The sequence below is a fragment of the Rhinichthys klamathensis genome, unplaced genomic scaffold, assembly GCF_029890125.1.
Source record: "Rhinichthys klamathensis goyatoka isolate OS25496 unplaced genomic scaffold, OSU_Roscu_1.1 h1tg000046l_1, whole genome shotgun sequence".
Taxonomy (NCBI): domain Eukaryota; kingdom Metazoa; phylum Chordata; class Actinopteri; order Cypriniformes; family Leuciscidae; genus Rhinichthys; species Rhinichthys klamathensis.
Window position 1 is genome coordinate 3,397,089 of NW_026606593.1, and position 23,150 is coordinate 3,420,238.

Below are 23,150 nucleotides of genomic sequence, written 5' to 3' on the forward strand. Positions count from 1 at the left end.
AGGAATTACACTACCTGTCAAATGTTTGGAAACATTACATTTTTTAATTTAACATTATAATTTGAGAGAAGTTTCTTATGCTCACTAAGGTTGCATTTATTTAATAAAATAATACAGTATTATTTTAGTAATATTATTCGAGTAATATTGCGAACATTACATTAAAGTCTTCAGTGTCACATGATCCACCAGAAATTATTCTAATAAGCTGATCTGGTGCTCAGGGAACATTTCTTAATATTACCATTAAAGCAGCACTAAGTAGGAATTCCGTTTTTGTCAAACAACGACTCCTAGAGTCGCTGTGGAGTACTTGTACTGTCGTGAATAGCACTCACACAGAGATGGCTCGCACTCACGGCCGGATCCCCTCCCCCTGTACACCGGTACCTGTTCAGTAGGATGGACGCTGTAACGAGTGGAAATAAGGTGTGGCCCCTTTAAGAGCTGCGCGCGCCCTGTTTAACTGTCGGCAGTCTGTATTGTATGTGCGCCTTGAACACCACATGTATACGGCTCCGGGTTATTTCTGTTTGATGCTCATTTTATCAGATCTGTTTTTTTGCCGTAAAGCAATTCGTTACCTCGCGAGACCTGATATCACACGATACTTCCTAACACTGAGGCCGGCGGCACCCAAGTTGGGTGGTTTTGCGGCTCACAGGCACCAGGGGGGTGCGAGACGACCACCATTCAACACGAAATCAGTAATATAAACATTACAATGACTCCAAAGCTGTTCGGTTAAGGTAAAAAAGTTACTTAGTTCACCTTTAATGTTAAAAACAGTTGTGATGCTTAACATTTGGTTGTCGGATTCAACCAAGGAAGGCGGGAAACGTAACAATCCTCTTCCATGACCTGAAAAGGTACCAACACCGACGGTATGAAAACGTGGTCCATGAATGTAAATGTACGTGTCAAAGCCTTACAGGTTATTATGGAACAGAGCGATTATTTCAAAAAAAGAGACTGAATTACAATAATTATAAAAATGTGCATCCCTACAATATATTTGACCCACACTTGTTCTCTCTTTTGGGTTAGTGTAACAGCACATGCATGTTACCATTGTAAACACATTCCAGTGTATTTCAGGCATCAGCAGCTTGGTATGAGGGGACAGTATGAGCTAGTCAGCAATGCACCCTGAGGGTGTGTGTGTGAGTGTGTGTGTTTGAATACACAGGGACAAAAGTAGTTGACACTGTAGTCTAGGTGAAAAATAAGTTTACACAAAATAGGATGAGTGAAGGAAAAAGCTCAAGTACAATTAGTAAATGAATCATGTAGAGGCAGTGATTTCTGGATCCTGAACAAAAACACTCGAAGATCTGCATTACAATCAATCAAGCAACAGGAACAGAGCTACACCCTTTAGCTCAGACAACACAAACACACTCTCTGCCACTGTGCCACAGCGCCCGCATAACACTCATAGTCTACATTACACACATATCGCTGGCTTCTGCGACTGCGTGTCTCTCAGCCGAGCAGCACGTCTAACGTTTCACTCTCCTGACTCATACACTCAAATCAGATTACACACTGCAGATCGTGCCATACTTCTGTTAGTCCGCTTACATGTATGCAGATCTCCTCCTCAAATGATTACATATCCAGTTTCTGGACCTAATATTGTTTTGCTTTGTTTTGTACGATCATTATAGGACACATTTCTCAATACTTGGGTCACCTTTTCACATTAATTTGATTGGAGTACAAAAAAATATTTTTAAACTTTCATTCCTTTAATGAGGCTTTTTACTTCATTATGATAACAGGACAGATGCATCACCACATTTTTACTTGATGCCCCTCTCAAAAGAGAAATTAATTGCCATGCTTATCATAGAAGAAGTGTGTGTACAGAGAGTTGTCTGTAATATTTCTGTCATGATGTGGTGACGAGGAGTTTTTTTTTAAATCTGTGCACGTATTATTTGAATCTTTCTCATATTATTATTGAATTTGTTGTCCTACTTTATTGAATAGAATACTTTCCTGTGGTCAGTTTGATTACTTTTCGGATGGGTGTTGTAAAATGGATTTTTGCGATGAAGTTTCAGTATGCTTTGCATTTATTGTTTATGAATATAAATTAGCTCAATTTAAGTTTAAGATTATTTGATGTATAAAGGTGACGTTTTTTAAATCATGATCTGTTTATACGTTTTTTAAATTATTATTTTAGCTTTTTTTTTAAAAAATATCTTATTGGTTTTCATATAGAGAAATGATTTCACTGAGAGAACTGAGATTCCAGTTATTTTAAAGGTCTTTACAGCCAACAGAACCAAAACCCACAACGGCACTCGCAAAGCAAAGAAAAATAGTAAACAATATGATAAAAATGACAAATTACTTAAGTTGTTGGTTTTTTTTGCCACAAAATTACGTTTTAATATGTTTAATGCATTTATTATATATTATGTAAAAGCTCTTTTTCTCGCACTCTCTCCCAGTCAAAAGCACACACATACAGTATGGGGACACACACTCGCGTGTTGTCAGTCCTGCTCTGACCATTTCACCAGTAAAATAGTACTAGGGTAAATAACTCTCACTCTCTCTATTCAAATGAGCTTTATTGGCATGACTGTGTAAAATACCACAATATTGCCAAAGCAATAGACATATACAAACATATAGATAAATAATAAAAAAAAAAAAACAATTCCATATTATACATATCACAATAAAAATAATTTAAAAAAAGAAAGTACAGAGTTTGTTGTTTCATTTTATGAAGTTAGGGCAAAGTATTTGAAATTTTGTATAAAAAGTCCCTCTAATGTCCTCATAGTTGAGGCAGCTGGTGAGGAAGTGTCCCTGGTCACAGTACGGGCAGACGCGTCTCTCTCTGGGCAGCAGTTCTGTCTGTATATCACACACACACACACACACACACACACACACACACACACACACACACTCTCTCTCTCTGGGCAGCAGTTCAGTCTGTATCTGCCCGTCTCTACAGTCAGAGTGTGATTGCTCAGTCTGTACCACGTCATCCTTCTTAAAGCAACACTATAAGATTTTTTACCTTAAAATAATGTTTCCAAAATGGTTTCAGTGGTTCATTAAGTCGTAACAGGGTGAAAGGCACTTATGCCTCCGCTTTGCGCTCCTATATCTGCTATAACCACGCTATGTAAGATTGCCAGATCGGGTCGAGTGTCTGTAGTTCTAATGAGACATAAGAAAACTACAAATTTGACTTGCTTTACGTCAAGCATTACAATAGTCATTATTTAGTTTTTCTTCGTTTCTGATGCCGCAATACATCATACTTTCATGAGATCATGCAACATACTCTACCTTGTCTGTGGACATCGTTCATTCCAAAGCCGGTGCTGGATAAACAGCGAGCGCGCGTGCGACAGTAGGAAGCGGTGGGCTAAATTATTTACGACAGCGGTAACGGACAATTCCACTTCTGACCTGTAGGGCGACAAGTTACTTGGTGTTGCTTTAATTACAGTCTTTCACTGTACTCAGGTATTCTGCGGTTGTTTAGTCTCTATTTAGGGCCAAATAACATTCAAGTTTACTTTGTTTTTTTGTTGTTTCAGTCCAATAGGTCAGGTAATTATCTTGTTGTGCTTTTATAATGTGGTTGGGCCGGATTGTGTGGCTGAGGGTGTCCGTGTCCTGAGGCGGAGGATGGTTAGTGGTGTTAGTCTCTGTGTGTGGAGCCTCAGGACCAGCTGAAGGAGGGGGTGTTCATTTCATGGTTTTTAAGGGTTTTAAAATGATAAGAGTTGGGGGTCACTCATTTTTAGATGTTTCCAAAATGCGATGGCTCGTCTCTCAACATGTATTAATAGAGGGTATTGGCCTAATTCTGCCCTGCCTGCGTTGTTCGGTGTGTTCCTCTGTACTCTCAGGATACTCTTACAGAACTCGGCATGCATGGTTTCAATCAGATTTTTGTCCCATTTGTCAAATTCGTGATTTAGTGATAAAATGCAATTGGCTCTATGACTGATTGGAATATTTTGAGCCAGATTCTGATTGGTATTTCAATTTGGATAGATTTGTTGATGGCATAGAAGGCCCTTCTTGCTTTCTCTTTCAGTTCATTCACAGCCAAATTTAGATTTCCAGTTGCACTTATTTTCAGCCCGAGGTATGTGTAGCTTTTGATATGATCAATTTTGGTCATACCAAGGGTGAACATTTGGGTCTTTTCTCTTTTCTGAAACGTTGGTTCTTTTGTTTTAGTTGGGTTAATGGTCAGGGCCATTGTGTTGATGATGCTGCAGAACATCTTTCCCAGATTACTGCTCACACAGATGCCTCTGTAATTGTTCGGGTCTGATTTGTCTCCACTCTTGAATATGGGCGTTATTAGTCCTCTATTTCAGGTGCCAGGGAAATGACCAACACTCAGAACCAAGTTGAACAGTTTCATTATGGCCGATTTGAATTTGGGGTTTATATTTTTAAGCATTTCGTTAAGGATGCCGTCTGGTCCTCTTGCCTTTTTTTTTGGCAGAGCCTGTATTTTATCCATCAGGTCTTTTTCTGTGAAGGGGTAATCTAGCAGATTTTGGTGTTTTCCAATGTTTTCTATATGGTTTAAGGTTTCATATATTTGTGTTTGTTTTATATTCATGTCTAATTTCCTATAAAGTTGTTCAAAGTGATTTTTCCAGGTGTCTCCATCTTGTATAGTAATTTGTTCATGTTTCATGTTTATTCAGGAGATTCCAGTTGTCCCAGAAACTCTGGACAGATTCTTCAATAGTTTTGAGCTGATTTTGGATGTACTGTTCTTTCTTCTTTCCGAGTGTATTTTTATATATTTTTTAAGCTCCTCACAATAATGAAGACGTAAATCTGAATCGTCTGGTTGTCTGTGTTTTTGATTTGCAAGCTCTCTCTCTCTCTCTAGCTCGTCCTCTACGACTCCATCAGGGCAGTGTGAGCTGTCTGGCTCTCCAGCTCTGCTTGTGTCGGCCCGTCTCCACACACAGACTGTGGTCACTAATGCGGTACCTTGTCATGAGCTTTCTCTGACCATAATTACTAATATTGCTTAAAGGAGAACTCCGGCGCAAAATGAACCTTTGGTCTAATTACACATTGTTACCTAGTCAACCGTTATCTGAGATTTGTTTTCATGATTATCGAATGTAAATAGTTTTATCTCTAAAAACAGTTTAGCCTATAACGCTAGTATATTGGGCATAGTGTAATGACAAATAAAAATCGCTTGTTAATACCGCTAACAAGGCTCAAAATAGCCCCACACTAACACGGTAGCATAATGAGGGTCCCTACCTTCAAACCGAAGCATTGAGAACTTTGTCAGTGTCCAGACAGTTTAATAAGAAGATATTTTAAACATACAGTCAACTTCGCGTATACAGGCAGAAGCCATCTTTGAAATACAGTCTTTACCAGTCGATCTACGAACGCCGATCCAAGTGCGCTGGTGAGATGTGAACGAGCTATAAGTTGTGATAAGGTGAGCGCGAACAGCAGGCTTGGATCGGCGTTCGTAGATCGACTGGTAAAGACTGTATTTCAAAGATGGCTTGTGCCTGTATACGCGAAGTTGACTGTATGTTTAAAATATCTTCTTATTAAACTGTCTGGACACTGACAAAGTTCTCAATGCTTCGGTTTGAAGGTAGGGACCCTCATTATGCTGCCGTGTTAGTGTGGGGCTATTTTGAGCCTTGTTAGTGGTATTAACAAGCGATTTTTATTTGTCATTACACTATGCCCAATATACTAGCGTTATACTAGCGTTATAGGCTAAACTGTTTTTAGAGATAAAACTATTTACATTCGATAATCATGAAAACAAATCTCAGATAACGGTTGACTAGGTAACAATGTGTAATTAGACCAAAGGTTCATTTTGCGCCGGAGTTCTCCTTTAAGCCTGGTTCACACGGCAGGATAATTAGGCCGATTCTAGCCCAGATTTACCCCTTCCGACAATCTTAAGGATACTCCAATTATCGTAAAATAATCTGATCAGATATTCCTGCCGTGTGTGGTGTGTTAAGACTGCTCTCGTCTGTTCGGAAGGACGTCGGGACCGCTCCGATCTCAAATTGGGGATATCAAACATGTTTAATTTTTTGGCCCGATTTCTCCTCATGTGTGGTGTCCCCCGGGGACAAACGAGCACGCAGCCTGTGGACTGTAGCCAATCAGAAAGCGAGGCGCCGAGGAAGCACCGCGAAACAAAATCAAAACAGCCGGCGGCATGGCGCACCAGAAAGTCCAGTGGACGTCGGAGATGGAGGAGCAACTCGTCGACATGTGGCAACACCGTGATTGTTTTAATCGCTGTGTTTGGGGTCTCTCAGGTTTGGAAAATCGGCCGACAATTTTAAAATCGTTCCGTGTGAACCAGGGTTTAGGTATGGTGCTAATTTATAATCAGACTTTATTTTGTGGAAGTATTTTAGTTTATTTAATTGTGTGACTTTTATCTGCCAATTGTGTATGTATTCTTTTTGGGTTATTTTCACTATTTCTTTTACTTTTGAATGTCTGAACTGAATTGTTGAATTATGTTGATGTTTCTCTCTCTCTCTCTCAAGATTCAAGATTCAAATAGCTTTATTGGCATGGTGAAACAAATCTTTATATTGCCAAAGCATTCATAACACTATACAATACAAATAAATAATTATAATTAATATTTTTTATACATGAAAATAAACATAGCAATAAAAATCTTTAATCTTCTAATATTTATATCAGGTCTCTAGGCGTATAGTTGGTAGCTCTGTCCTGCCGGAGGCTCTTTGCTCGTGACAGGACTTTCTGGTAGGTTGTAAAAAGGGGATAGAAAGTGTCCATAATGTTTGTATAATTGGGGCAGAATGTCAAAAAGGCTTGGGATGAGATTGTATGATGATTGTAATGACATGAACATAATATTACAGTCAAAGGAAACACTTCACAACACGGTTACGCAGTTAATAATATACATTTTAAATAAATTAAAAAGTAGTTGTATATCGTTGAACTAACAATGAAAAACTGTGTTTGTATTCATTAACCTTAAACATGATTAAAAGGCAATAGTTTAAAATATTGCTCATTGCACAAATTACTTCATTTAAAATTATCGTTCTTAAATATCAAAATCCATGTGAAAATAGCTCATACCTAATAAAAGAAAAACACGTGTATAAGCTGTTGCTGCTTGTCTGAAGCTTCTGGCACTGCGGTTCTGCTATGTGGTCCGGCTGGTCACATGATTGCAACATCTTCCCCCATGATATAGGTGACCGGCTCTAATATTTTCAGTGATGTATTTTTTGTGATGACAGCGGCAAAAATGGCACTGGCTGGTGATAGTTTTGTGGTAAAAATCAATAAAAATCAATCCCTGAAAAAGGATTCTCTTTAAAAACACTCATGCCAAAATCAAGTGCAACAAGGGTGCTCGTCATGCCCTTTTACTCACTTTCTCTTTCCTCTCTAGCACAGTGTCTCTGCAACGTCTGGCACTTTAATGCTGGTCACATTTTAGTCATAAGGGTAGAAATCTGGAGCAGAGAATCGAATCACAGCACAATGCACAGCTGCTAACACAGCCCTCTCTGAGCGCACACTGATAAAAGAAAAATGCTGATCTAAGACCAAATCTTCCTCTGTCAATTCTGAACTTTGTTATTATCCATTTAAAGGGGAAGTTCATACAAACATCAAACTTCTGTCATCTACTCACTCTCATCTTTCTTTCTGGAACACAACAAGAGATATTAAGTGTTAATTAGGTGTTGCGAATTAGCCTTGGCTATAAACACTGTGATACAGGCATCGGATTGTTCTTTATGTAATAATCTATGTTTTTTTTGTATCTGTCCCTATTCAAATAAACAATAAATAAATAAGCAGAATGTCCATGCTGCTCTTTACCATAGAAAGAAAATATTTGGAGATTTGGCATGTCAAGCTTTTTTTTAAAAAGCCATTAAAGTTTCAAATGCAAACTATATGACTCTCAAGCTATATTAAAGCTCTTCTGAAGTCATACAATAGGTTTGTGTGAAAAACAGACCAAAATTTTTCTGTAATATTTTCTGCAGTGTTATTGAAATTGGGATCAAGAATTATGAAATTTCCCTGGTATCTAAAATTTTTAAATTAAATCACAGTAACCTTATTTCCAGAAAAATTTAATTGATATATTTTGTTTTTTTAATTTGGTCATATCGCCCACTCCTAATCGTGTTGATCTCACTCACTGACAATACAGACCAAAATAATCGTCATTCATTATGAATTTTTTGTCTTAACTTTTTTTTGCTAATTAAACCATAAGTGTTTCAGAGTGAAGCGCGGCACAATAACATTAACCTGGGAATGCAACATATGCCACCCTTCTTCCCAAACTTACACCCTACCACTAAGTTTATATTCCTAAACCTTTCATCTAAGCTATGTGTGTGTGCAAGAACTAAACTATGCCACGTTAGAGACGGAGCAACTCATATAATTAACTTCCAGACAGATTCTACGTTTTGGACACGAGCCATAAGAGAGAAAGAATGAGACAAAAGAGAGATGGACAGCGAAAATGAGAAAGACAGAGACAGACAGCATACCTTTCCGAGACTGAGGAATGTTGGTCTGGTCTGTAAGTGTGTGTGTGTGTGTGTAAAGTCCCTAAAGACAAGCAGCTGCAGGCATGCAAACCCAGTCTTCAATTAAAGTGCCAGAGAAGAGGCTGAGAGAACAAATAGAGTATCAGAGCAAGCAAGCCAGACACAACACGTTACAGCTAAGAAGGAGAGACACATTAACAAATAAAAGGGTCAAATAAAGTTCATCAATACACCTGAACCGAAACTAAGATAAGAAAATATTGTTTCCCTCTCAAAACCTCAGCGATGTCAAGGCCACAACCAATCCGTCCGTACAAAAGGTCTGTATGAACCTGGTGCAGAGACTAAATATATTATGTATACGGTACTGAAAATTCATACACCACAATATTTACATGGTACTCCAAGGAATATCATGGTTTTACTATGTCCAAACTAGTCAAATCAATCAAGCAGAGCCTGGAGCCAGCAAGCATGAATGAAACTAATTACCCCAGACACCTGTAAAGTAACTCAACAGGTTTATTCATGAATTCAAGAAGCCACAAATCATCTTTCTGTCTGTTCAAAATAATTCAGGGACAATCTAATGGATCTCAGTGTAAGTTCTTCTCTTATACGATTTATAATATAATGTCAAACAAAAACTAGATAAACACTTGAACTATGACCCTTCAATAGGATCAAATGCCCCTGTATGACTTCAAAAGGAAAATATGTGAGGATGTTCACTCTCACTGTGATTTCCTTTACATTATTCTAATACAATACAAGTAGAGGTCATACATGAGAATGAGAGAGAAGAATAAACACATTCTTACAGGATGGAAAATCAAGTCATATTTGAGTCATATACACAACTTTTGGACAAACTGAACGCGAATTTAGAACTAATTCTAATGTAATCAAATATACTGGATACACTTACATTCTGAACAATAAAGTGAAAGATATGAGAAAGGTTCAAAATCAGTATGAATAATAATAATGAAACGGGAACATCATGTAACGTTACATAAACATAGGCTATAACGAAACAACCTTGAGTGTTTGTAAATGTGTAACGTTACTTGTGTGTTCGCTGAAATAAAGACATTTACCACTTACCAGTTCTGGGTAGTTGCTTATTCAAGCCACCAAGTCGTGAAATTAAATCCAGAGGGAGTTTCAGAAGAAAACGGATTTATTTTTAATTCGATTCCAGTGTTTTTCTCCCTGATGAAACAGCGGCTCGTGTTTCTCCACCTGCTGGATCACACGACGACCAACAGCAGGAAAACTTGGGTGGAAGTTTTTCCGTTCACTGGAATCCGTACACACAAAAGCCAATACGACAAATGTCCAAAAGAAGCAGAAAGGTAATTCTTCGTTTTCTTCCCTGCACTGAAAAGTTGTTTATTACACTCACATATATAAACGCGATCCGCATGCGTCCATTTAACGTGTGGCTATCCTAAATCTCCGCACTTGAAACAAAAAAAAAGCTTTAAAACCAGGAGACGCGTTCTCGTCAACGAAATCTAACAATATTGTGAATGATAACAAAACTTTTTTGTACCCTTAAGGACACTGACATATCTTACTAGATGAAGACAGATGAATTAAAGTATCGCCGGTATGTGAAAGTTTAGAGCCCTGCCGTCACTCTTCCCAAAGATCAGAGCATGACGTGAGCAGACTCAGAGAGCAGTTAAAAGTCCTGCTCGTCTGCTACATCTTTTCTAATTGAACTGAAATAAATAAATAAAACCCATTTTCTTTGGCTGATTAAAAGTCCTATTCGTCTGCTGCATCTTTCTGATTTTATTTTAAATAAATAAATAAAAACCCATTTTCTTTGGCTGATTAAAAGTCATATTCGTCTTCTACATCTTTCTGGTTTTATTTTAAATAAATAAATAGCTATTTTCTTTGGCTAATTAAAAGTCCTGTTCGTCTGCTACATCCTTCTAATTTAATTGAAATAAATAAATAAATAAATAAATAAATACAAATCTTTTTCTCTGGCTAATTAAAAGTCCTGTTCTTCTGCTTCTAAATTAGAACATCTTTCTAATTTAATTAAAATAAATACATAATAAATAAAAACCATTTGCTATGGCTAATTATATATATCACTGTAAAAGATACATATAAAGGTGTATAGCGCCCTCTCACGCGCAGTCGTGATGTCAGTAAGTTAGCGCGAAATAAAAGTCTATCATTTTCCTAAGAGATAATTTCAACATAGTTTAGGTCTCATATTCCACATAAGCTAACCTATTTCAGCCTTATATCGCTTATATATAATAAACTAATAAAATATACGTTTAGTTTAAGATTAACTAAGTTTTTTCTTTCTTGCTACACGGCTAAAAGAGATGTGGACCACGAAATGTCTGTCACCGCAAACTGAAGAGAAGGATTTTGACCTATTTCCGCCTTTCGCAAAGTAAGAGTTTCTGTCAAATGTGTCAGTAAATAAAGCAACATGCACTGTAAAACAATATTTTTCGAAGTTCTACATAAAACACATTATTGAAGTACGTTTTTACAAGAAAATTTCTGTTTTTTACTTCAAAATTTCACGTTTAATGTAATGTGTTACCTGCCATTTCTTTATAACACAATTTACGGGCAATTTCTGAGTAAAAAATTGTTTCTAAACCAATTTTTTTCTGAACCAACATGTTATTTCTGGGCATAGTAATGTTATTTTGCCATCTACAGGCGATCAAAGGAAGTGAATCGCCACCGTGAGGAGAGTGTGTTACATGTACCCGTGCAACCTCAATATGACGAGCCTCACTGGAGACTAGATGTGCCACTGCCATGGTAAAACTGTTCATTCAATAATAGCCTTATCTCAGTGGAAAAGTGTTTTAAAAAAGCTTTGAACATTTGACTGTGTTTGTATGGTTGTTGTTGGTAGGGAGGAGGAGTCGTTCAGATATGAACCCTTTCTTGATCCAGGCCTGTATTCCACTTCACACGCTGGGATGGTGAGTAACTAGAAGTCAGATGATGCACCTGTAACATCTTTATTTAAAGTCATCGTTAGACAAACTTTTCCCTATTTGTTCCCTTAAAATGTGTCCCTGATGTCATTTTGCTGGGGGGAATCATAGGCCGGATATATTCCATAGAAAGGTTTGTTTTGGTTTTTCTTTCTTTGAGGAAAGATAAAGCAAGACTGAAATGACTTTCCTTTTCCACCGGCACGACTCCAAATGTATCACTTTACTTTGACATGATGCAATTCTAGTCATCCCATGGTATATTTGAACTACCTTTCTTTATGAAAAAGTTCACGTAAGTATAGTTTTAAAAAGTGTACTTATAATGGAAATAACCTATATTATTGTATATACTTAAGTGTGAACTGAATGTAATGTTCTCGGACACTTTGCAAATAAATGAAAATGTTTTATAGTTTAAATGTATATTAAATGCAGCTATAGCTGAACTTTAGAGTGACACTTAAATAGGAATTAAGTTCATCTTTATGTGTAATTTCATAATGACAAGCATTTATGGCTAACTAAACTTATATGTCTTTTTTAAAAATATATTGGTAATGATGAAGTTCCAATTTAGTACATTTAATTTAAAATAACACTACAGTTAAAATTATATTTAAATATTTTGCACGTGGTTTAGTCAACAACACACCAAAATAAGTGTACTTCTTTAAAGTACGACAAAATTATTATTAGAAAATTATTATTTAAAATGTACTTTAAAGTAAAACTTTTAATTTGACATTATTACAAAGTGCACTTAACACTTAAAAGTGTCATGAAAGTACACTTAAGTGGTCTAAAGTTTTTAATTATTATTTGCAAATACAGTTTTTTTTGGTAACACTTTATTTTACAGTGTTCTTCTTACACGTTACATGTAGTTACTGTAGTAATAAATTGTGTATAATTACATGCAACTAACACTAAACCACACCCTAATCCTAACCCTATCCCTATAAGTACATTTAATTCCTATTAGTACTTTACACTGTAAAACGGACACCTTAAAATAAAGTGCATCTGGTTGTTTTAGATTCTTGTATTTAAAGTACACTATAAGTTCACTTTTAATACAATTAAGCACACTTCATTTTCACACGGATTGAAGAACTCTGGAAAGGAATAACCATCACTTTACTACGGTAACATCACATCAGCTGCTGTAAACTCTTTCTTTCAGGCGAGCAGACGTAAAGGACTGAACGTAGGCCTGACCCATGAGAACCTGCCGCACCCGTCACAGCTGATGGGTAAAAGGAAGAGAGATCAAGGTCTGCAGAAACCGACTGCAAACGTTCTCAAACATTTGAGAGAACTCAGGATGAGACAGCGTCATATAAATGCGTAAGAGAGAGAGAAGGATTGTAGGAGGGAGAGGCATTAAAGGAGAAGTTCACTTTCAAATGAAAATGATTTACTCACCCTCAAGCCATCCTAGGTGTAAATGACTTTCTTCTTTCAGACGAATACAATCAGACGAGTTATATTAAAAAATATCCTGGCTCTTCCTAGTTTTATAATGGCAGTGGATTGCAACCAACAGATTGAAGCCCAAAAACGTGCATCCATCCGTCATAAACGAACTCCAAACAGCTCCTGTGGGTTAATAAAGGCCTTCCAAAGCAAAACGATGAGTTTGTGTAAGAAAAATATTCATATTAACACGTTACAAAGTAAAATTCTAGCTTACACTACTTACACCTTAAGCGCAACTTGTGACGTCAGAAGTAGTGTAGTGCGTCAAGGCGTAGCGTAAATATCAGCTGGACGTCGCATTACTCGCATAAGTTGCGCTTTACACTTAAAGGGATAGTTCACCCAAAAATTAAAATGGTGTCAGTAATTACTCACCCTCATGTTGTTCCAACCCCGTAAGACTTTCGCTCATCTTCAGAACACAAATTAAGATATTTTTGATTAAATCCGAGAGCTGGATCACTCCTCCATAGGCTTCTAAGGGATTGAAACTTGCCGGCTTAAATTGAGAACTTATCAAGCAATGAGAATACTTTTTGTGTGCACAAAAAACAACAAAAAATATAGCTGCGAGCAGCGATTACGGGCCCAAGCCGGTGGCACCGCAACCCCGGTGCCTTTAGTTACCTAAAGGCACCAGGGTGGCGGTGCCGCCGGCTTGGGCCCTTCATCGCTGCTCGCAGCTATATTTATATATATATATATATATATTTATATATATATATATATATATAGAGCCGGTGGCACCGCCACCCTGGTGCCTTTAGGGTTATTGTGCACGACGTGACACAAAATATCTGCTTGCTATCTGCCGAACGGCTCTGGTAGTTTCGCTTCAGCACTGATGATGTTGTAGAAATAGTGCGCTCTGGTTGGTCTGGATTATTCGGGATTTTTTATTTTATACAGAAATAAATTCTTTATAATTCAGATGAGAATAAAGTTAGTGTTGATTAAAATGAAGGAAAACAAATATATTGATCTGAAATATAGCACATTAATTTAAAATTTATTTAGGTTCAATTACCAAACATACAATCTTAATTTAATTTAAAGCAAACAATACATTTAAAATATATGGGTTGTATGCACATTTTTTTTAATAAAAAAAATATATATCCAAAAAGACAAGGCCTTAAAGGGTTAAACTCTTGTCACTGTAACAGACACATCTCTCTCTCTCACACACACACACACACGTCAAGTCACTTACATTTTTAGATGCAATATTGAATAAGCAGAAAAATCGGATTTTCTGCTCTGAAAATATAAATAAGCAAAAAAATTGAATAAGCACTTTGAATATTCTAAACAGAATAAGCACTAGTCGCTAATGAATAAGTACTAGTACTTAATGGAATAGATACTAGTATCTAAAAAATAAGTACTAGTAGCATGAAAATAGAGACTAGTAGGTTAAAATGATTAAATGTTAAAACGGCTTGCCATATTGGCTCAGAGAGAGAGAAAGAGAAAATGACCTTTTAGATACTAGTACCTATTAATAGATACTAGTATTTATTCAATAAATACTAGTACTAAGTCATTAGATACTAGTACCTATTAAATAGATACCAGTACTTATTCATTAGCTACTAATACGTATTCAAAAGAATATCTAAAGAATAAGCACTAGTATCTAAAGAATAGGCACTAGTCGCTAATGAATAAGTACCAGTACTTAATGGAATAGATACTAGTATCTAAAAATAAGTACTAGTAGCATGAAAATAGAGACTAGTAGGTTAAAATGATTAAATGTTAAAGCGGCTTGCCATATTGGCTCAGAGAGAGAGAGAGAGAAAATGACCCTATTCAAACCACAATATCTGACTTTCTGAGGGTCGGAGCTAATTACTTTAAATTAGAAAGTTGTTTGGCTTGAGGAGAAGAATATACATGCTGAGTTTTGTAACTGTAGATAAAACTAACCCCCCCACTTTTGTCAAAAGCATTTAGAAAGTGACACACTTCCTGCTGCCAGTTGGTGGCGCTATAACTTTGACTCACAATAGTCACATCCATGTGATCGGCCTCTTACAGCGATCACACTGCTGAAGTTTCATCAAGATCAGTTAATGTATGCAGAAGTTATAACGCACTTCTTGTTTGTTGTTTCTCGCCATAAATTCGTTTCCTCGCCACGGCCAAACCGTTCGAGATATCAAAAATCCCCTGGCAAAAATCCCGCCACCCTGGTGCCTTTAGGGTTATTGTGCACGACGTGCAAAAACGTAACCCTGCTTTGACTGTCGAAAAGAAGTGTGCTGTAGAGCTTGTATCAGTGTGGGCTCTGCAAAAGTGTGCATTGAGGGCACATATCAACCACAAAGTATGCGAGAGCAACCTTCTGAAAGGTCAGGTCTACATCCAGGTCTACATCTGCCGTGTGTTTACATCATAGTAGTGAAGTTTGAAGCAATCAGGTGATTTCAAAGCTTTTTGAAAGTGACAGACTTCCTGCTGCCAGTTGGTGGCGCTATAACCGGGGTGGCGGTGCCGCCGGCTTTGGCCCTTTCATCGCTGCTCGCAGCTATATTTATATATATACACACACAAACACACAAACACACACACACACACACACACACATATATATATATATATATATATATATATATATATATATATATATATATATATATATATATGTATATATATATATAAATATATATATATTGTTTTTTTAAGAGACAAGACAGAATATTACTTGCCTGATCTGATTAGAAAAATAGTGTTTGTGTGTGTGTGTGTGTGTGTGTGTGTGTGTGTGTGTGTGTGTGTGTGTGTGTGTGTGTGTGTGTGTGTGTGTGTGTGTGTGTGTGTGTGTTTGTGTGTGTGTGTGTGTGTGTGGCGTAATTGAACAATGTAGACATAAAAACATACTCCGTCCTTTTGTTCATACAGGACATTATTCAAACTGCAAAGTGTTTACTTATATTTGTGTACAATCACAATAAAACACAACATTGTGCTTTTGTCAAGCTATAAACTCTTGTCAAACTGTAAACTACAACTGTCACCCAACCAAAATCTCTTACACACACACACACACACACAGTTTAAAAGCAAAAAATATCAAACAATCCTATTTAAAAACAGTCTGTGGGAGCCATCTTTTGGACATTCATCATATCGCATTGGTTTTCATTTCTTGTCATCAAACAGAGCCCTAATCTGTTTATTTTTTCAGTTACACATTCTACATTGATTAAAAAAGAAAAATCAAATGTGTTTTTATTTTATACAGAAATAAATAATCTATCATTCAGATGAGAATAAAGTTAGTGTTAGTTCAAATTTTAAGGAAAACAAATATATGATCTGAAATATAGCACATTCATTTAAAATTCATTCAGGTTCAATTACCAAACATACAATCTTAATGTAATTTAAAGCAAACAATACATTTAAAATATATGGGTTGTATGACTATTTTTTTATATAAAAAGATATATATCCAAAAAGACAAGGCCTAAAGTTTAACAAGGGTTAAACTCTTATCACTGTAACAGACACAATCACACACACAATCACACACACACACACACACAAGTCAAATCACTTACATTTTACATGCAATATTGACTTTTTTTCTGTTTCAGCAGCGAAAATAGTTAAACAAAGATCACAGCAGAACCATCGCGCATCTCACAGCAACGCGTTCTCATTACTGAATGATTCAGCATTTTGAACGAATCGGTTGACTCAAAGATTCAATGACCAATCAATCCATAAACATCTATCTCATTCATGAATGACTCAGTCGTTCAAACGAATGAATCAATGACTCGCTCATTAAGACGGTCGCCTGGCGACACCTAATGACGGTTTAGTGTTATGTTTAAAAGTATCATTCTTTCCAACGATTGTTAATTAACTCATATTTGAAACATAAGCTATATTTATATATATACATACATATACACACACATACACAAAAATAAAATAAAAACACATTTGAAACGTGTTTGCTTACTAAATTGTGAGCTGAACGAAAGTTGCAGCAAATATCAGCAACAGGAGTCAAATTTCATTAATCACGAGAGTGAAGAGCTGACTGAAAAGATGATGACGGAATAGGCTATTTTATGTAAAAACGCCTATTTAAGCGAATCTGTCATTGTACTCTTTTATTGTTGTGTTTTCCGTGAAAAATAATAGACTATTGAACTCACAATTCAAGCAATCGGCCCCCGAAATTGCACTAATTTTAGTGACACTAAAAAGTATGCGGCTGCACTGGCATTCATAATGGTGCGCGTCCATGGCGACGAGCGAGCAGAACAGAGCGAACGTTTAGTTAATTTCTACTTCCATAGGAATTCATTCGAGCGCCACCATTTCAATGTCTGTGCGGACGTCCATATTATACTTTTGCTTTCAAGTTAGTGTTTTTAAACCCCCCAGCGGGAGGTTTACACAATTGGTTTACACAATCACACGTTGATTAACCGGTGGGAAAATATTCCCATAGTAACATCCCTAATATATAAATATTTATAAATTCAATAGGCCTACCTGATTTTGAACACAAGAGGGCAGTATAGCACTATATATGATTTGGATTATTATTATTTTTGACTAAACAACCATTCTGGCTGTTTTTAAACTTAAAAATAATTCTTAAATTGAAAAAAAGGAATAAAATGGGTTTAGTTCTAATATTTGTATAATTTTATATAAAAATAAATGGTGTATAATTACATTTTAGAAAGATATGAGACATGCCCTGATTCTTTTTTTGACATTACTTGAATCCCTCAACCATAGCAAAACCGTTTGAGATATTCAATATCTGTTCACAATTTAGCATCTTCAATGTATTTTCATCATGTTGAAAAAGTTTGGCATGAATAAAATAAACTACTTAGGAGGAGTAGCTAAAAACTCAGAATCTGAAATCCACATTCAAACCAAAATATCTGACTTCCTGTTGGTCGTAGCTAATTACGGTAAATTAGAAAATTGTCCGGCTCGAAGAGTACAATATACATATCGAGTTTTGTTACTGTAGATAAAACTAACCCCCCCACTTTTGTCAAAAGCATTTAGAAAGTGACACACTTCCTGCTGCCAGTTGGTGGCGCTATAACTTTGACTCACAATAGTCACATCCATGTGATCGGCCTCTTACAGCGATCACACTGCTGAAGTTTCATCAAGATCAGTTAATGTATGCAGAAGTTATAACGCACTTCTTGTTTGTTGTTTCTCGCCATAAATTCGTTTACTCGCCACGGCCAAACCGTTCGAGATATCAAAAATCCCCTCGCAAACTTTCATCCTCAATGTCTTGACTTCATGCTGACCGAGTTTCGTGCCGTTTGTTTGAATTCTCTAGGAGGAGTATTTCACATTCCATTGCGTGTGTTTTACCAACAACCCTAAATAGCCGACTTCCTGTTGGGCTGGGGTAAAAAGTAAGAGTGTGAAGTATATATGAAACGAGGAGATCTACATGTGTACCGAGTTTCATATTATTACATGCAAGCGTGTTTGATTTATGGACCATGTTTTCGGACCCCGTTCCAGGGGGCGCTGTCGAGCCCCCCTGCCACGCCCGGGTACCATCTTCAGCCCGGCCCTGATGGCCGCGGGTTCTGACATGTGTGCAAAGTTTCAGGAGTTTTTGAGCATGTTAAGGCCTCCAAAAGTGTCCAAAAGGTAGCAGAAAAATAATAATAATAATAAATATATATATATATATATATATATATATATATATATAAATATAGCTGCGAGCAGCGATTACGGGCCCAAGCCGGTGGCACCGCAACCCCGGTGCCTTTAGTTACCTAAAGGCACCGGGGTGGCGGTGCCGCCGGCTTTGGCCCTTCATCGCTGCTCGCAGCTATATTTATATATATATATATATATATATATATATATATATATATATATATATAAAAAGCCGGTGGCACCGCCACCCTGGTGCCTTTAGGGTTATTGTGCACGACGTGACACAAAATATCTGCTCGCTATCTGCCGAACGGCTCTGGTAGTTCCGCTTCAGCACTGATGATGTTGTAGAAATAGTGCGCTCTGGTTGGTCTGGATTATTCGGGATTTTTTATTTTATACAGAAATAAGTTATTTATAATTCAGATGAGAATAAAGTTAGTGTTGATTAAAATGAAGGAAAACAAATATATTGATCTGAAATATAGCACATTAATTTTAAATGTATTTAGGTTCAATTACCAAACATACAATCTTAATTTAATTTAAAGCAAACAATACATTTAAAATATATGGGTTGTATGCACTTTTTTTTATATAAAAAAAAGATATATATCCAAAAAGACAAGGCCTTAAAGGGTTAAACTCTTGTCACTGTAACAGACGCAATCTCTCTCTCTCTCTCTCTCTCTCTCTCTCTCTCTCTCTCTCTCTCTCTCTCTCTCTCTCTCTCTCTCTCTCTCTCTCTCTCTCTCTCTCACACACACACACACACACACACACACACACACACACACACACACACGTCAAGTCACTTACATTTTAGATGCAATATTGAATAAGCAGAAAAATCGGATTTTCTGCTCTGAAAATATAAATAAGCATAAAAATTGAATAAGCACTTTGAATATTCTAAACAGAATAAGCACTAGTCGCTAATGAATAAGTACTAGTACTTAATGGAATAGATACTAGTATCTAAAAAATAAGTACTAGTAGCATGAAAATAGAGACTAGTAGGTTAAAATGATTAAATGTTAAAACGGCTTGCCATATTGGCTCAGAGAGAGAGAGAGAGAGAGAGAGAGAGAGAGAGAGAGAAAATGACCTTTTAGATACTAGTACCTATTAATAGATACTAGTATTTATTCAATAAATACTAGTACTAAGTCATTAGATACTAGTACATATTAAATAGATACCAGTACTTATTCATTAGCTACTAATACGTATTCAAAAGAATATCTAAAGAATAAGCACTAGTATCTAAAGAATAGGCACTAGTACTAAAGAATAAGCACTAGTCCCAAATGAATAAGTACTAGTACTTAATGGAATAGATACTAGTATCTAAAAAATAAGTACTAGTAGCATGAAAATAGAGACTAGTAGGTTAAAATGATTAAATGTTAAAGCGGCTTGCCATATTGGCTCAGAGAGAGAGAGAAAATGACCATATTCAAACCACAATATCTGACTTTCTGAGGGTCGGAGCTAATTACTTTAAATTAGAAAGTTGTTCGGCTTGAGGAGAAGAATATACACGCTGAGTTTTGTAACTGTAGGTAAAACTAACTAAGTCATAACACACTTTATATGTCCTTTTTTAGTCATGAAAATTAATTTCCTCTCCGTGGCCAAACCGTTCGAGATATCAAAAATCTGTCCACAATTTAGCATCCTTAATGTCTTGACTTCATGCACACCGAGTTTGGCAATGATTGAATGAATTGCCTAGGAGTAGTACTTCAAATTCCACAGCAAGCGTTTTCCAAACAACCCATAATAGCCGATTTCCTGTTGGGCTGGCGTAAAACTTGACCAGGGGAAAGATGTTCGGCCCGATGAGATCTATATGTGTACTAAGTTTCATATTAATTCATGCAAGTGTGTTGGATATATGGACCAAATTGTTGGACCCCGTTCAAGGGGGCGCTGTTGAGCCCCCCTGCCACGCCCGGGTACCAGCTTCAGCCCGGCCCTGATGGCTGTGGGCTCTGACCTGTGTGCAAAGTTTCAATAGTTTTTGAGCACGTTAAGAGCCCCAAAAGCCCCTGAAACCTTGAACTCCATTAAAAGCAATAGACAAATCCCTCACACACAGAGACGAAGAGAGAGGGAGAGAAAATTCTCAGGGTTGTATGCTATTTTTTTATATATAAAAAGATATATATCCAAAAAGACAAGGCCTAAACTTTAACAAGGGTTAAACAATCACTGTAACAGACACAATCACACACACACACACACACACACACACGTCAAATCACTTACATTTTAGATGCAATATTGACTTTTTTTCTGTTTCAGCAGCGAAAATAGTTAAACAAAGATCACAGCAGAACCATCGAGGATCTCACAGCAACGCGTTCTCATTACTGAATGATTCAGCATTTTGAACGAATCGGTTGACTCAAAGATTCAACGACCAATCCATAATCTGTCTCATTCATGAATGACTCAGCCGTTCGAACGAATCGTTTGAACGAATGAATCAATGACTCGCTCATTAAGACGGTCGCCTGGCGACACCTAATGACGGTTTAGTGATATGTTTAAAAGTATCATTCTTTCCAACGATTGTTAAACATAAGCTATATATATATATATATATATATATATATATATATACACACATATGTATACACAAAAATAAAATAAAAACACATTTGAAGCGTGTTTGCTTACTAAATTGTGAGCTGAACGAAAGTTGCAGCAAAGATCAGCAACAGGAGTCAAAATTCATTAATCACGAGAGTGAAGAGCTGACTGAAAAAAATGATGATGGAATATTTTGTGTAAAAGCGCCTATTTAAGCGAATCTGTCATTTACTCATTTGTTGTTGTGTATTACCTGAAAACCGGAAACAATCGGCCCCCGATATGGTGCTAATTTTAAAGTGACACTAAAAAGTATGCGGCTGCACTGGCATTCATAACGGTGCGCGTCCATGGCGACGAGCAAGCAGAACAGAGCGAACGTTTTTTCATTTCCACTTCCATAGAAATTCATTCGAGCGCACTGCGAGCGCCACCACTATGTCCGTGCGGACGTCCTTACTTTACTTTCACTTTTATATTAGCGATTTAAAAGGCCTCGCTGGTGTCTAACGTCGATTAACCGGTGGGAAAAGATCCTCACAGCCACATACCTAATATATTTATATTTAATTACAATAGCCATACCTGATAAAAAAAGTTTTATGTACTGAGTTGATATCATTTTGGACACAAGAGGGCAGTATAGCCCTTTGTATTACTTGATGTATTTATTTTTTAACTGAAAAGCACATTCTGGCTGTTTTTAAACTTGTACATTATTCTTAAATTGAAAACAAGAATAAAATGGGGTTAGTTCTGATATTTGTGTAATTTTATCTAGAAATAAATGGTGTATAATTAATTTTTTAGAAGATATGAGGCTTTTAGTGTTTACTTTTTTGACATGACTTTAATCCCTCGCCATAGCAAAACAATTTGAGATATTCAATAGCCATTCACAATTTAGCTTCTTTAATGTATTTTCATCATGTTGAAAAAGTTTGGTGGGAATTGAATAAACCACTTAAGAGGAGTGGGTAAAAAATCAGAGGCTTTTTTAGCCAAAAATCCACATTCAGACAAAAATATCTGACTTTCTGTTGATCCGAGCTAATTACGGTAAATTAGAAAGTTGTCCGGCTCGAAGAGTACAATATACATATCGAGTTTTATTACTGTAGATAAAACTAACCCCCCCCCTTTTGTCAAAAGCATTTAGGAAGTGACACACTTCCTGCTGCCAGTTGGTGGCGCTATAACTTTGACTCACAATAGTCACATCCATGTGATCGGGCTCTTACAACGAACACACTGTTGAAGTTTCATCAAGATCAGTTAATGTATGCAGTAGTTATGACACACTTCCTGTTTCACGTTTCTCGCCATAATTTTGTTTCCTCGCCACGGCCAAACCGTTCGAGATATCAAAAATCCCCTCGCAAACTTTCATCCTCAATGTCTTGACTTCATGCTGACCGAGTTTCGTGCCGTTTGTTTGAATTCTCTAGGAGGAGTATTTCACATTCCATTGCGTGTGTTTTACCAACAACCCTAAATAGCCGACTTCCTGTTGGGCTGGGGTAAAAAGTAAGAGTGTGAAGTATATATGAAACGAGGAGATCTACATGTGTACCGAGTTTCATATTATTACATGCAAGCGTGTTTGATTTATGGACCATGTTTTCGGACCCCGTTCCAGGGGGCGCTGTCGAGCCCCCCTGCCACGCCCGGGTACCATCTTCAGCCCGGCCCTGATGGCCGCGGGTTCTGACATGTGTGCAAAGTTTCAGGAGTTTTTGAGCATGTTAAGGCCTCCAAAAGTGTCCAAAAGGTAGCAGAAAAATAATAATAATAATAA

At 36.9% G+C, this 23,150-nt stretch overlaps 2 protein-coding genes across 2 annotated transcripts in view; one reads left to right on the forward strand and one right to left on the reverse strand.

Moving 5' to 3' along the window:
- Positions 1 to 10,259, reverse strand: part of kif1c (kinesin family member 1C) — a 67,211-nt gene extending 56,952 nt beyond the window's left edge. The window contains exon 1 of the mRNA XM_056247408.1: positions 9,699 to 10,259. The gene's annotated coding sequence lies outside the window, so the exon portion shown is untranslated. The remainder of the gene's footprint in view (positions 1 to 9,698) is intronic.
- Positions 6,233 to 23,150, forward strand: part of LOC130082436 (uncharacterized) — a 34,101-nt gene continuing 17,183 nt past the window's right edge. Inside the window, exons 1-4 of the mRNA XM_056247284.1 lie at positions 6,233 to 6,291; positions 11,301 to 11,405; positions 11,503 to 11,572; positions 12,774 to 12,937. Of these exons, the coding sequence (XP_056103259.1) occupies positions 6,233 to 6,291; positions 11,301 to 11,405; positions 11,503 to 11,572; positions 12,774 to 12,937 (398 nt within the window). The remainder of the gene's footprint in view (positions 6,292 to 11,300; positions 11,406 to 11,502; positions 11,573 to 12,773; positions 12,938 to 23,150) is intronic.